At 32.0% G+C, this 16,408-nt stretch overlaps 1 protein-coding gene across 1 annotated transcript in view; it reads right to left on the bottom strand.

Annotated features, from left to right (window-relative positions):
• Nucleotides 1-16,408, bottom strand: part of LOC140449037 (casein kinase I-like) — a 116,402-nt gene that overhangs the window by 16,103 nt on the left and 83,891 nt on the right. The window contains exons 5-7 of the mRNA XM_072542180.1: nt 12,037-12,196; nt 8,600-8,806; nt 6,100-6,205 (exon numbers count right to left, since the gene is read on the bottom strand). Coding sequence (XP_072398281.1) covers nt 6,100-6,205; nt 8,600-8,806; nt 12,037-12,196 — 473 coding nt within the window. The remainder of the gene's footprint in view (nt 1-6,099; nt 6,206-8,599; nt 8,807-12,036; nt 12,197-16,408) is intronic.

Below are 16,408 nucleotides of genomic sequence, written 5' to 3'. Positions count from 1 at the left end.
GGTCTTTATTGACTTTTATTTCTTATACAAGTTACGGCAATTAAACAACGAGACTAACGCCTGCTACAAGAGAAGTACGAAGGTGCTAGCAGTAATACACACTTCTGTAAATAAATCGTATAGCTGTCGAACTGTTAGTTATTTTTCTCTTTCGCCCAAAAAAATTGTAAGTTTAACAGTAGAGCAACGAACTGATGTTACATTTTACATCCAACTTGGAAAAATCGCCACTGAAACTCATCATTTATTAAAAGAACGGTATGGCACTGAATGTTTATCTCGTTAAAGTATTTTGTTTTTGAGTTGTTTAATCGATTACAATATGGCCGAGAAACACGTTGAAGATAATTCAGGCTCGTGTCGTACTTTCACAGCAAAAAATGGCAATATCGAAAAAATCAATAATCTAGTATCATCTGATGGTCGGTTAAGTATCCGTGTGATTTCTGAAGCTATGACAGAACAATTTAAACACCCAAAAAATGTATGCGGATTTCTGTGTGAAAAGAGGTTTCTAGCAGACATAAGAGCATTCGTATTGGACTGTCTGCCTTATTCGCCGCGCTATTTCGATCTCTTTCCTATAATGAAATCTGAATTAAAGAACAATATTTGAATCCGTTCAAGCATGAAAGGTACAACGGCATATGTCGTGAACTAGCTAATAGAAGACATCACATGGAACTTTGTAGAACTAGAGGGGAACTAGTATATAGAAGGTGATAATAAGGAAATATGTATGTAACCAAAATAAAATGTTGACCAGATGGCAATTTAGAAATTCATTAAATATCCACGACTTAAAATAGACAAATGAAAAAAAAAAAAGAGAATAAAAAATGATAGAAACAAAGAAAATCCAAAGACTTTACATGAATAGAACAGTATTATGATGTAAAAAGACAACAAAGTTAGAATATGAGATCAATATATACAGGGTACGTCATTAGTGCCAGGAAGTCAAATTTTCATTTGTTGTAAAAGATACGAAAACAATTTTGGGTACAAGTTGGAGGATAGCACCATATGTTGAAAATATTTTCAAATATACAGGGCTACTTATATTGACAGGGTGGCACAAGCATCTTTTTTACAGAACACCCGGTATATTTTTACATTTTTTAACTGTTATCGATGTTTAGTTTTTGCAATATAAGGTTGGTCAATGTTGTACGAGACAGTTTAAAAGATAATTACGTTTTTTTTATTAATTCCGTAGCAATATTACCACCCTGTAGAATTGGGCAGATTTGACATAAAAAAAATAGCGAAATATTTTATTTTGGTATATAGGATTGATCAAAACTTGGAATGAGTATTTTCTGAGTATTTTTAAATGGATGGTACTTTATTATTTCTTAAACATTCCCTATACCTAATTGCTTTAATTTTGAGTCAATCGTGATTCTTTGAGTAAAACATTAATTGCAACAATTAGGTTGATCGTGAAAATATTCAATCAAAAATATTTTCGAAAAAAATACATAATAATCTAGAGTGATCCTTAATTTGTGAATATCGGATGAGATATCAAAATGTAATCCTTAGTATCACTGATAATCTACAAATTAATACGAGTGAAATTTCAAATGTTTTTAAAATTAGTGGTCGTAGAGTAGAAAGAATTTTAAAAAAGAGCAAGATGCACCCATATCTGCACAATTGCATCAAGAGCTTAATGAGCAGGACTATAATAAAACAGTAGAATTTTGTCGATGGGCACAGGAACCAATTCAGAATGATGCCTATTTCTTCGAATACATTTTATTGAATATATATATATATATATATATATATATATATATATATATATATATATATATATATATATATATATATATATATATATATATATATATATATATATATATATATATATATATATATATATATATACATTGAAGCTACTTTCCACAAGAATGGTACTGCAAATATGCATTACTTCCATTATTACTCAACTTCTAATCCACATCCCCTACTTTTTTGAGGATCACGTAAATGGAGAAATGCATCATTTTCTGGACAACGAATTGTCTAAATTATTGGAACCAGTACTATTGAACATACCTCAGAGAATAAGATATTACATCACATTTTTTTAATGAATGAATATTTAAATGATACTTTTCCTGGAAGATGGATAGGAAAGGGAAGAGGACAGAAGGTAGCCTCCATGATCTCCAGAGATAAACCACTTTAAACAGACTTTTTTTCTGAGAATATATAAAAGATATTGTGTATAGAACACCAACTATAACTAAAGAAGGTATGAAGGTGAGAATGAGTTTAAAAGGAAATGTATTAACTAGTTTAAGTCGCTCGTTTGAAAATCGCTTTCAATTATGTTTTAACGTTTACGGAGATCATTTTTAACATTTATTATAAATTCATCGTTTTTCTCGTTATTTTTGTTAAGAAATGTATTAAATATTATGTTTTTTATATAATTAAGACACAATTATTGGTTGTGATTGTGATGACAATCACATTTTTAATTAACTAATATTTGACTCCGGATTTGACTCCTTTGATATTACGATTTTCACTCCGGAAATCGTTCTAAAAAATAAAAAAGTTTTTTTGTACAAATTATTTAGAAATGTGTATAACCAAACATTTTGTTATTGGTTATGTCATTTTAAAGTTGACATGTCTGACCTGGAGGCCAAAAGCCCCTAGTGGCTAAAACACATTTTGAAGGTGGTGTTATTACCCTAGGAATATCAAATTCTGACTGCTATTGTGTATTTCATGTTATATGTTTATGTAAAAATTATCATAGTTGTGGTTGTGTAAATTGAGCAACGTAAATTTATTTATGTGTGTATTATGTGTTGCATATGTGTTGTGTATTAGATTGTAGATGGTGTGTTGTACAACAAGATAGGAGGTCAAACACACCATCTACAGTCTAATACAAAACACATAATACACACAACCACAACTTTGATAATTTTTACACAAACATATAACATGAAATATACAAAAGCAGTCAAAATTTGATATTCCTAGAGTAATAACACCACCCTCAAAATGCGTTTTAGCCACTAGGGGCCACCTAGCCTACAAGATCTAGGTCAGACATGTCAACTTTGAAATGACATAACTAATAACAAAATCTTTGGTTACACACACTGGAAATCGAAACGTCAAATATTAGTTAAACAAAAATGTGATTTTCATCACAATCACAAAGAATAATTGTGGCGTAATCCCATAAAATACATAATATTTAACTTAACAATGCCACAAGAAAGTAGTTTCAGAACCTTGCTAAGGAAATATATTGTTTTACATCTAATTTTATTTCTATATTAAAAGTCACTTCCCTTTATGTTGATTTGATAATGGGTAAAAAATTTCATCATCATCAATTAGCCTATACTTGTCCATTGCTGAACGTAGGTCTCCCGTAAAAATTTCCACCTATTTCTATCTTGAGCTTCTTGCATCCAGTTTGTGGTGATGCGCTTGATATCATCCGTTCATCTTAAAAACTTTAAATTTTGTATAATGATTGTTATTACCTTTACTATTATTTTATACCTTATTATCTTCACAACCTAATTGTCAAAGTCTTCGCTAATGTATGGTTTTACTAATATTTTACACACCAACAATCTTAACTACTTAGGTATTTTGACATATTCAATATTAACAAATTAAGGATCTAGCTAGATTATTATGTATTTTTATTTTCAAAAAATTATTTTTTATTGAATATTTTCACGGCAAACCTAATAAAATTTTACGTAATTGTTGCAATTAATGTATGACCCAAAGAATCACGAATAACTAGAAATTAAAACAATTATAGGAAATACTTAAGAAATAATAAAGCATCATAAAATAACATTTCATTACAATACTAAAATAAAGGGTGTTCCATTTAAGAAAACTCCTGTATACAACAATTAAATATTTCGGTATGTTAATAATTTTGGACAATAGTAGACTATAAATCGTTTTAAAATAAATAGATTTTTTGATGTCAAATCGCTAAAATTCTACAGTGTGTTAATGTTGCTACAAAATGAATAAAAAAAATTAATAATAAAATCTTCTAAACTACCTCGTACATTTCAAAACCTTATATAGCAAAAAACAGAACATCTAAACAGATTATAAACTATAAAAAAAAACAAAAAGGCACTGATCAATCTAAATAATAAGACAGAGGTAATGGATTTTAATAAGAGCTATGAATCATACCGACGAAGTTTAGGTTTGAACTTAATTTCATTCTTCGTTCAAGTTGTTTCGACTGAAAATCTGTTAATAGTGCAGTATGTTAATAGGGTTGATTATGCAGGTTCTATAATGATTAAAAATAGAGCAGGACGGGGAAACAAGGTATACAAATCTTATATATGTTTATTTATTTATTGTGTCACAAAAGCCATACATATTGAGTTAGTCAAGGGTTTGACTACAATTGGTTTTATGTTATCCTTTAAACGATTTAAGAAATATGTTAAAAGAATTAGGCAATTTCATTAAAAATCATAAGGATGAGCTGATCGAAGCTTCACATAAAATGGAAATTAATTGGAGATTCTCTCCCCTCATTTTTGAGTGCTATGGGAGGCAGGAATCAAAAGCATTAAGCACCATCTTCGCAGAGTTGCTAAAGATCTCATTTTGACATATGAGCAGCTTTCTACTCTATTAATTGAGATCGAGGCAATTTTAAACTCACGTCCTTTATTCTCACTTTCTGATTCAGTCCATGATTTTAATCCATTGATACCATCTAACTTCTTTATTGGCAGACCTGCAACGTCTTTAAGCGAACCTGATGTAACTGCTACTCCAGTAAACCATACGTCTATGTAAAGGTAATGGATTTTGACAAGAGCTATGAGTCAGCCGATGCAGTACACAAGTTTACCTGTTATTTACAAGGTCATAGCTCTTGTCAAAATGCATTACGTATACCAGCACCTACTTTAAGTCACACAACATATATGGCAGCGTTGGAACAAGGAGTGTGTTAGTGAACTCCAACAAAGGACTAAATGGAAGCTAAATTATGAGTCATTGAGAACAGGTTCCCTAGTTACAATTAAGGAAGACCATCAACCCCCGTTGAAATGGAAACTGGGACATGTGGAGAATATTCAGGTTGGCACTACCACTGGAAGTCTAAAGAACATTTACTTTGTAGTTATTAAGTGTTAGGTACCTTTAGTTTTATGTACTTTAAGTTTGAAAGGCATCATCTTTCAAGGCGGGGAACACGTTTGGAATCCACGGACTAAGAAACAAAGTGACAACATTGTGCACCAAATTGGGTACCACAATTTTGGAACGGCGCACCTACCAGCGGCGAGAAAGGAGAGACGACCATTGACAATGAGACAATACACAACGCCTTTCATAAATTTCGATTTCAAATATTTGTTTTCATGTATAATACCAGTTAGAAATAAAGTTTATCTTACAATCACTGTCTTCTAAGAAGTTAATAACTTCGATTAAATCAACAACATAAAATAATCTTTTGCACTTTCTTGCAATTATTGATCTTATTTATAAGCTCTCTATAGCTAATAATTATATATTAAAGTAATTAAAACATCGTTTAATTTAATTATTTATCTATTAATTATAAAGCCATTTTTAACCAGCTTCGCTTGGGCTATAAGAACCATTTTACAAAACCGTCGAGTGGGCCGAACTTTCAGTTTCTCCTTTATGAACCGTGTGATCTGTAAATCCATTACCTCTAGTATACTAAACGTTTGTTATAATATCCGATGATTGCTCAGGGTTGATTGAAAACCGTACTATCTATTGCTTTGTCTGAACGATGCGGTCTTTTGACCTTAATCAGAATACCATTTCCTTCTTAGTTTCTAAGTTGATTGTAGTTTATCATTATTTTCCCCCCAAACGGTGATAAAAAAGAGCGTAAACGATAATAGAAGACGCAAGTTTTGTAAATAAGCATGTGAAAAATTAATAAAAACGAAAAGGTTTGTACACAAATTAAAGATGTCTTTAATATGATTCATATATCGTTATTATAAAACATATATATAAAAATGATTATACAATACATGTATGTACATTGACAGGGAAAGATTTGTAACTCACTTCGCTTGTTTTGTAGTGCTTAAGTCAGAAGTCGAAGCATTGGGGGCACCTTGGCCACCCGCTCTCAAACGCATCGACACCCGTCTTTCATACATCCATGGGGACTCTGCAAGATAAAAACAAATAATTATTTAAATATATAATAATCTGAGTAGTCAACAGACTGAGGTGACTCCATAAAAGAAGAAGAAACCTCGACATCTAAGCTCGTATGTAAGTTTCAATACGTTGACTGCAGGATTACAACCTACCTTGATCATTATGGTTACCGATAAAGAATTTCTAAGCATAAAACATACGTAAAATATGTTATCTACGCTATATTTACGGACGAGAGAAATACACTTTCCATATATGTACAAATATGGAAAGATTGAAGTAAAATGGGGCCGTGAAAAAGAAAATGCCCGTAACTACACGGTAAATTTAAAGGAACTGAGTCCTTAAATAAAAAAAAAACTACGGAATTAAAATCTCCCAAGTTGACAATTCTTTTAGCTTATGTTTTACGGGTGATTCCTCGATTTTATTGTACAATATTGTTATTTTGTTTATGTTTTATGGGAAATCCGTCGACTATATAGTACGTCCTTTTTATTTTGTTGTTGTCGTTGTCAATAATACACAGAAACACGTTTCTGTGTGTTGGTGTTGTTAGATTGAATTCATACTGTAATCTCATCAAAAGTTGAAAAAAAAAACAACGTGAAAATTGACAACTACAATTTTTCAGCAAAATTTAATCTGGCATGATATAGTACCCACGTCCGTAAATCGCAATATTTCTTGCAAGTGATTAAATGCGCGGACGACTGCGGCTGTTTCCGCTCGAGGGGTGCATTGAAATAAGTCTTTCCGGATTTCCTACAGCCAGCCCGCCCAATCCTTCAAATACAAGAAAGCTCGTGGTGCCAAGGTAGTTAGATAAAGGATCATGCAAGTTTTCACCACTTCTTGTCAGGTTGTTCGTTGATCTGTCGTCTCCACTAAAAGCATTTAAGCAGATGCCCTACGATTTCTATTGTTTATCACTACAATGCGACCTCAAAAACAGAATATATGCAACCAGTAAGATCTATTTCATATCCCACAATAGTCCATTCCACAGCGACTTGTTGCCAGTGGCCAGAAGTTGATGCAAGTGGTTTAATATTCTCGAACCCTCTTCGTCTGCTTTCCGGGTACCAGTATTGAAAGAATCTGAGTGGCTGACAAACCTATGGCCAGAGAAGTAGTAACATTTATTAAATGAATAAGGCACCTTAAGAAGTGTTGGATCGGAATAGGGAAACTACAGGGTAACATTCAATAGTGTTTAATGTATGCTGATAATGTAGTGTTAGTGTAACATGTCTAAATTCATATTCGCCTGAAAAGCGTCATTAAGAAAAATTTTGATTGGCCGGCTGCGAAAACTGATCGGAGGGATGAGAAAGCCAGAGAACCGAGACAAGGAGTCAAGTTGAGGGCAAGTTTAAGTTGGGATGGAATTTCGGAAGAGATAGCTTGTGGGTGTGTAGTCTGAAAAAGCCGGCAAATTTTTATATGTGGAGAGGTGAATTTTATACTCAAATGTAATTTGGCAGTTTTTTACTGAGTTTAATCACCGATTGTATCGTGCTGTGCCTGATTTGAGAGATTTGTAAGACGGCGTTTCTAACAATTTGAGAGGTCCACATAGTTTCAAGGAGTATTTGAGCTTTAAAGATTGCAGTTTTTTTGTCCTTAGTCCTTCTTTTATTCACTTACTTACGACCCAGCTCTCCAACCAACCCAAGAGTAGCCATTCGCAAACGTTCCGGTTTGTTTGCTTACCCTATCTCCAGCCCAGTAATTTCTGTCCCCAGTTTCAACCCCCTATAAGTGATACCCAATGTGTTAGGCAAATATAACCGCTACATTAGTAGGAAATAAAGAAAGGAATTTATGATAAAAAGCTCAAAAATGGAGACAAACTCGTTCAAAAAAAGTTTTATGACTATAAGAAGTAAGTTTTATAATCGGTATTAGATAATAATGGGGAAATAGATAGACAAGCATGCAGTAAAGTTAGGGCGGGATTGTTGAAATGGAAAAAGATATGGTGTGTTGAGTGACAGAAAAAATTACTATAAAATTGAAAGGAAAATTCTATAAAACTACCATAAGACAAGCTATAATATACGGAACTGAATGTTTGAAAGTTAAAAAGAAATAGAATCAACAAATGGAGGAAATAACAACGTTAAGATGGATGAGTCAAGTGACAAAAAGGATAAAATAAAGAATAAATATATTGGAGAAAGTCTGGGGGTGGCACCAATTGATGTCCAAATGGGGGAGTATAAGTTAACAAGGTTAGGGCCGATATGCTAATTACCTAATACAAACAATTGCTTATTTACAAGGTGCATACGCAGACCCACGTATCACCTTTCACCTCTACCTAAATTTTGTTTTTAATATTGCCGAATCTATACATAACAATATAACTACAAAACAAGGTATCTTAATTACTTACCACGTATAACTTCATCGAGAGTGTTCTGGGCAGGACCGTTACCGCCTGACGACACCATCTCCATGCGGGAGTCGTGCGGCCTCCGCGTCCTCGATTGTGGGGCGACGGGTGAAGAATCTGTTGGGACGGCTGGGGGATGACTTCCGTACCTCGCGCTCGATCTGCCTCCGCCGCCGTTCTCTTCGCAATGGCTTCCTCTCGAACCACCTACAAACATCGAAAAGGTAAATTTCCGAAATGTATTTTAAAACAACAAAAATGGATCTTTTCTACACGGACTGTTCAATAATTACGTGTTCTAACTAAAACGCCAGTTTTCTTTTGACATTTTATTTGTAACTACGTTGAATTAGACCAGGTATTTCTCGAACTATCTCCAACAATACTGCAGATTTTTCCTTGTTAACGGACTTAAGTATATAATATAAAAATTAGGAAAATAATTTCAATGTGCTCTGCGATAGAACAGACAATAATAGCAAATAAATAAAAGTTTGCAAATTTATTTCAATATAGATTTTGACGTGACAGAAAAAAATTGTTATTATCACTAGCAAAACATAGGCGTTACATTTGGTTTTTAAGAGGTGTAACACTTTTAATAAATCAATACTTTTTCACAAAAACAGAGTTAATATGAAAAGAAAAAATCTTGGATGACTGAATTCTCCAGCGAAATACTTGTCTAATGATGTGCCACATATTCTTTATTTAAAATTAAGAGTTTGCTGTACTGGAAGAGCCAGGGTTGACAAATAACAGATGTCTATATCGTTAAAAGAGGACCCATTTAGAAAAAAAATCGACCTATTTCAGCATTTTCACAAAATCCAATGAATATTGCCAAACATCCGGTTGGACTCTTTTGAGTGGCCAATTCTGTACAAATCAAATGACAAGTAACAAAAACTGCACACTATTGTATTTGTATAACAGATTTGCGTCAAATGTGTACAACCCACACAAATTGCAGAACAACAACTTCGCGAACACTGTTGCCATTTTTTTAATATTAATTTAAACTAATATAATAATAATTCTATATAACTAACAAGTTCTCGGGGCTACAGAAGATCTGCTATAAATAACCTCTTCGAAAACAAGCGATTGATCTTTTATTTATAGTTTATACCCTGGTATGAAATCATTGACTATTTGGGACATAGACAGAGACTTCCACTGGGATCGCATCTCTGCTTGTTCTCTTTATATTTTTATTTGCAGGTTTAGAAGAGCCACATTTTTTTTCTCTTCTGAAACATCCTCCTTTTGTCTCAGTATCCATTTTATTCCCACTAGTTAAAACGAAATGCTGTCAGGCAAGGCCCCGTATCATGCCAAGGGTAACGCTTGGTCAACGCTTAAAACTAGAAAATGACTTACACTTTCTTGACAGAGAGAATATATGAAAATTTTCAAAGCTATTTATAGAAAAAAAAATTGATATAATTTTAGATTAGAATAGATAGAGTATGAAAAGAAAATACTTAACTAGTGAATACTTCATTTTACACTTTGTAACGATCCAAAAAACTTTGAAGTTTTAATTCACGTATTTCAATTCCATTCTGTATAAGGTTTTAATTTACGTTTTAAAAATCTCCGAAGGAAACACTTCAGTTTTCTTGGAATAGAATAAATATACAATTGTTTATATACACGAAATAATATCTGAGTTTTCAATTAAAAGCGGTGTGAGAATCGCCCGCTAAGTGGAACACTCTTAGCACGTGTGGGAATTTTTATCGTGCGTGAGAAATGAATGTATTGCCGAATTAGATCCCGGTCCAGGAGCCAGTTCAAATTGAAAGAAACAAGCCATATCGGCTTTTTAGCCGTTATGGCCGATTGTTTATTGTTCTTTGTAACATCTTTATCTTTGAAGATCAATTGTATCTTTGGGCATTAGTGTTAGTGACAGTATGCAGTCAACGAAACTGTACAGGTAAATGAAAATATGTAGTGACCCCGCAACGCGAGGTAAAGATTAAGTTAGTCCAAAATGGGTCATCTTTAATTGCAACGTGTATGGTTAAACAAACCCACAAGTCACTGTAAGCTTTTACCTTTTGTATCCCGCAATAGCAGATTCAATAGTTATGCTGAATATCTCAATGATGGTGATCTATGTAGGGGGGAAAACACCTGTTATCATTTATATTTTTCTTTAACATTTCATGTACTTAATGTCAGTGTAGTTTTACAGTGATTTTGAATGGGGCATATACTTTTAATTTTTTATGTGTTAAACAACCATTGTTTTTTTTTATACACAACACTAAATTTTAATGAAGATTTTAAGAAGCGAGAAAACTATATATCATGATATAATTATGACCCAGGTATATTTTAAATTTTCATTTTTTAAATAGTCTTCTTGTTGACATCATCTTTATCACAAATATTTTTATCAAGTCAATGGGAGAAATTAATATTTAAGTAATATTATATAAATATGTAACAAGGCAGCAAATTGTAATGGACATTTCTGTTTGTAAGATCTAAATTAATATGTCCAGTTAAATCTATGTTTCAGCTAATAATAAATATAGCTTGTATGTAACAAAATCGTATTTTTGATTTCGCTAAACAATCTTCTTTTCTCTTGGACCACTTATAAATAAATGAGAACAGATTTGATAAACAAATACAAAGTGTGATTGTTTCTTGTTATTTGGCTATATTATGTATTTTGGTTATTGTTCCTTGTTATTTGTTTATATATGTATTTTGGTTTTTCTTTGTCAATCGCAGAAAACACAAAGTGGCACCCTTTTTGGCAAATTGTTTATCATTTGTTATCTTTGTTTTTTTCATTCAATATTTCTGGTTTAGCTCTAGTAGCAATCATCTTATTTTTTTTTCTTTTTCTTCTCTCCACTTTTATTTTTGTTTGTGTACTAGGGGAGATAAAGAAGCACCTCCATATCTCTGCCGACCCTGAGCAACGCGGCCTCGTTCATTTTGTGTACATCAAACACTATCCATCATTTGTTGTGTTACAAGTTACAGCATACAATTGTAATAAAAAAGTAAGTAATATTTAGCTGCATATTAATATATTAAGTCAGGAAATAAAATAAATAAATTTGATTTAACACGTTTTTTCTCTAAAGTACCAACTTTATGATTTTTGCCAAAACACTGACAAAGTTTCTTTAGTAATTTTATTTTACGTAATTCTTTATTTTTGTAAACGTAATCGTATTTGGAGGTGCCTGTGAAGAGGTTTTTATTTCTTTACGCATTTCCTATTCCTGCTGAGACCGAAAGGGTTAATGTATATCATCAATCTCTTTAGCTTTATTTTAACTTTTTTTCTTTATTTAATCTATCTTTACGCAGTTAATAGGATATAGTTGAACGGTTGATATTGGAGTATTCGTGCTGGCACTATGCGATTAAATATCTACACATTTATCAAAATAACGACTTACCGAATTTGAGCATATTCCAGTCGAATACGTAGTCGTACGTAAATCCTTGTCTGTGAAATAATGTCCTAAAGAGTTGTCGTAAATAACTATAATCCGGCCTCTCCTCGAACCTCAATTGTCGACAATAATTTAAATACGTAGGAAATTCTATGGGATAGCCCTAAAATCAAAATAAATATTACAAAAGCAACAACAAAGACTAAATTTTACTGGAATTCATAGTTTGGCCATAGTTTTAATATAAGTATAAGTACTTATGTGTTCACTTTGCATCTAATAAAATCAGCGCTGCTAAGCCCATTGTTATAGAATTACCTTTCAGTTTCAATGTATTTTTCTACCACACAACACTTATCAAACTAGTTGTGCATACGTCAAACAATACCATACATAATATACAATTATTTATACAACACTAATGTTTCACAGTGAGCCGAAAACGCTTAACAATGATTAAATTCTTAAAGATTAAAGTATAGCCTGGAAATTTGCCAGACTTGTTTGTATTACCAAGTAGTTGAATAATATAAATTTGTATATTATGAAACTAAGTCGAGGATAACGAAATGTTCAGTATAAAAGATAATTGTCAAACCATAGAACAAATATTTTTGAAAAAGATTTTCGAAATATCATTCCTCTATATATAGAGTGGAAATCACTCATGGAATAAAATTATTTCTGTCCTTGTTTTAAAAAATTATAAAAAGTGCTAAGACTCGTCGACTTTCATATATTATATAAACTAGTGATTTTGCCCGTCGCATGCGACGGAGGTTCCGATCAATTGCCATCTACAGTCACTCATTAAATTTTTAAAATAATAAACTTCTTGTATGTAAACCAAGTAAATATAATGTATAATGTGGTGCACTTCTGACCTGCCACCATGTTTTTTTACTATACCCTAAAAATTACAGCAATCAATATTTTTGGCAATTTTGCAAAAAATATAAACGTATTATTAATTATATATGTAATTAATATGTACTAATATATGTAATGAATATTATTAGCATAGTAATATTAATTGTGTGTATTAATATGTGTCTTAAAAGAAAAGTCTTTAATCAGTGCGTGTTGCCAGTACTTACATATGATGCAGAGACATTAACACTAACCAAGAAAGTAAGAAATAAAATTTGTGTTACCCAAGGAGCCATGGAACGATCGATGTTAGGCATTTCTCGTAGGGATCGGATCACAAACAAGGAAATAAGACGGAGAAGAGGAGTGACAGATGCCATAGAAAGAATTATGACCCTTAAGTGGAACTGGGCGGGGCACATAGCTAGAATGTCGGATAACAGATGGACACAGTGAATAATACAGTGGAGACAGAGACAAGAAGCACATCGAAGCAGAGGTCGTCCACCAACAAGATGGTCTGATGACATAAAACGGATCGACAAAAATTGGATGCAAACAGCACAAAACAGAAATAGATGGAAAAGACTGAGGGAGACCTATATCCAGCAGTGGATAGATCCGGGTTAAATGATGATGATGAGTAATATTAATTAAACGTATCGTTTCAAGAACAAAATATGATTGACCCAATAGGTTGAAATGTCAGTTGGTAGTTCAGATTTCTTTCCTAGGTGGCGCTAGAAGTTTCAATCTAAACTAACTTAAAGCTATACATTATTTTGCTTCTTACCTTAAATTACAGTAACCAATATTATTAATTAAACGTATGGTTTCAAGAATAAAATATGAATGAACTTTCACATGTTGGTAGTTCAGATTTCTTTCGTAGATGGCGTAGTTACCCTAACGGATAAGCAATGTGACTTGTCGTCCTATCCTTTTATATAGATCGATATGCGCTTTTTAAACATAAATTTAAATGTAAAGGTTGACCCCCGCAAGGCTAGTATAGTTCAATTTTTTTTTTACTGAAACACTTTGGATATTGTTATATTAAAAAAAATGCAGGGTGAAATTTTGAAATTATAAATTGTAGAAACTACTCATGAAATAAAATTGTTTGTGTAATTATTTTAGAAAATTATGAAAAACACTGGAAAAGTCAACTTTTAAATTCAAATATAAATTAAATTTAAATGTATAGAGTGAGTCGCAGAAGTCTAGCATAGTCCATCATCTTTATTTTTAATGGAACACCTGTATGTTTTTTATCTCCTTAACAACCTGATTTTAACCAAATACAATACGTAGGGCCTATTATGAATAATACAAAAATATTTATGTGTGTAATAAATGATTAATTTCACACTTTTATGCAATTATTGAAATGACGAAAATTATACATAATTCCAAATCCCACCTTGATTTATTCATAATAGAGCCTCCATAATATACTTTTTGAGATGAGGTTGTTAAGTAGCTTCTAAAAACATAAAAATATATAGGGTGTTTCATTAAAAATAGAGATGATGGACTATGCTAGACTTGCGTGAATCACACTGTACATTTAAATTTATGTGTAAAAAGCGCGCATTTATATATAACAGTCAACGGGTCTCAGGATTTTGATTTTTTTCGATACGGCACTCTGATCAAAACATAATATCGAATTTTTACAGTCGATTTGATACCAATTTTGTTTAAAATTTGTATCAAATCGTAACTGACATTTAAAGTAACCGGCCGCTTCAACGGAGAGAACGGTTAACTCTACACAAAAAGTGTTAATAAACATTTCTGTTCAAAATTATCTCAGCTACATTTTTTTATTTGAAACATTTTTTTCTAAGATGCGATGTACAGATTCTTGGTAAATCCATTTTCCAACTAGCAGCGGAGGTTTATATAATTGGTTCAATTGATATATGAAAAAAATATTTTCAAGTGCTTTTTGGTGTTTTCGCAGCACAGTGCGTTTGTGCAATTTCATCGTAGGTAGTAGCCGATATCTAAAACTAAACAGAGCAGAAGTGACCTTGTCAGTGGGTAAGACTAGACTAAGTTTGCATTTTTGGGCTATGGATTGTACTGTATATTCTTTTCTTAGAGTTTCACGCTATCACAACACAACGGGAAGATCTATAATTGGACAAATCAACTAAACGTGTAAGACTTGTCTTTTGTAAACGTGTCCAAGATCCAAAACATCTTTTTGTTTTGTTATATCTCTTTAGTCCTTTTTATTTTTCAGGGATTTTCCAAGAAATTTTCAACACTTGTCTCCAAAAAATCATCTCATAATCATGCGTGAGTCTTTTTCAAGTTTCATTAAATGTTTTAACACTCTTATTCATAGGGGAAAAGAGCGAACAACATCGCATGTTTTGGAATAGTTAAATTCCACTTTTTTAAGTGTTTCCGCCAATATCAGTTCCCATTGAGGTCAGGTACACTAACTGACAACATTAATACTTTTTACTTTTTTTCGATTGGCGTCGGTTGTTCTTATCCTCCTATTACCATAACTTTTATTTTTTCTCTATTTATTTCAAAATCTGCCTTTGTGTCGAAATATTAACTTTTCTAATAGTTCACATTTTCCTTTTACCATAATTATAATATGTATGTTTATATTATATAGCTTTTTATGGAATTGGCGGTAACTTGAGGTAAATTCATGTTCAATCAAAAGACATTATTGTATTTTTATTTACACAGATTATCGACAATGGATAAGTATCGCTGTAATATAATAACAACAAAAAAACTATTGTTTTTTAAATACCTATTTTGGGAAAGCTGATGTTTGTTTGATGAAGCGAAACATAACATATTGAAAATATTCTGTGAAAATAAAAAAAAAAACGGCGCGTGGCGCTTGGGGAGTGCCGACAGAAGTGAACACTTCTTATAGTGCATTATTACTATAAGGATTAATGAAATTTTACGTCTGTTTATTAGTAGAGTGTTAATATTTTTTATATAATAACACCACACAATGATTTTAGTAATTGTCAAAATTTGTTAAATATAATATAGAATTTATTTCATCATTTCCATTTTCATTATTATCTTATATTTATTTTTAATTATCTAATTTTGATTATCACTATATTTCATTATATTGGATTAAAAAAAAACAAAAAACGGAATGTGGCACTCTGGGAGTGACCGAGGAGGGAAGCATAATTTGCTTATGGTCTAAGCACGAAGCGATGGTTTTTAATTTAATTTATTTTATTCGATTCGATCTGATTAGATTTTATTTAATTTTGGCAAAACGTTGACGTTTGTTAAACGTCATTTTATTTTTAAATTTACGTATATTATTTATATTACTGTATACCGTAAGGTTACTGTACGCGTCTCGATTTTTCGAAGCACGCTAAATATTATTTCGGGAAGGTGCAAAAACATCATACCGAGCGAGAAAATCTATGCACTTAAAAAACAGTGTTCTATGTTATGTTTTGTTTTAATATTTATGCAGTTGTGCCTTGAT

Source organism: Diabrotica undecimpunctata, chromosome 1 (assembly GCF_040954645.1).
Source record: "Diabrotica undecimpunctata isolate CICGRU chromosome 1, icDiaUnde3, whole genome shotgun sequence".
NCBI lineage: Eukaryota > Metazoa > Arthropoda > Insecta > Coleoptera > Chrysomelidae > Diabrotica > Diabrotica undecimpunctata.
Note: the sequence above shows the minus strand (reverse complement) of the source record. Positions and strands in the feature narration are given on the sequence as shown.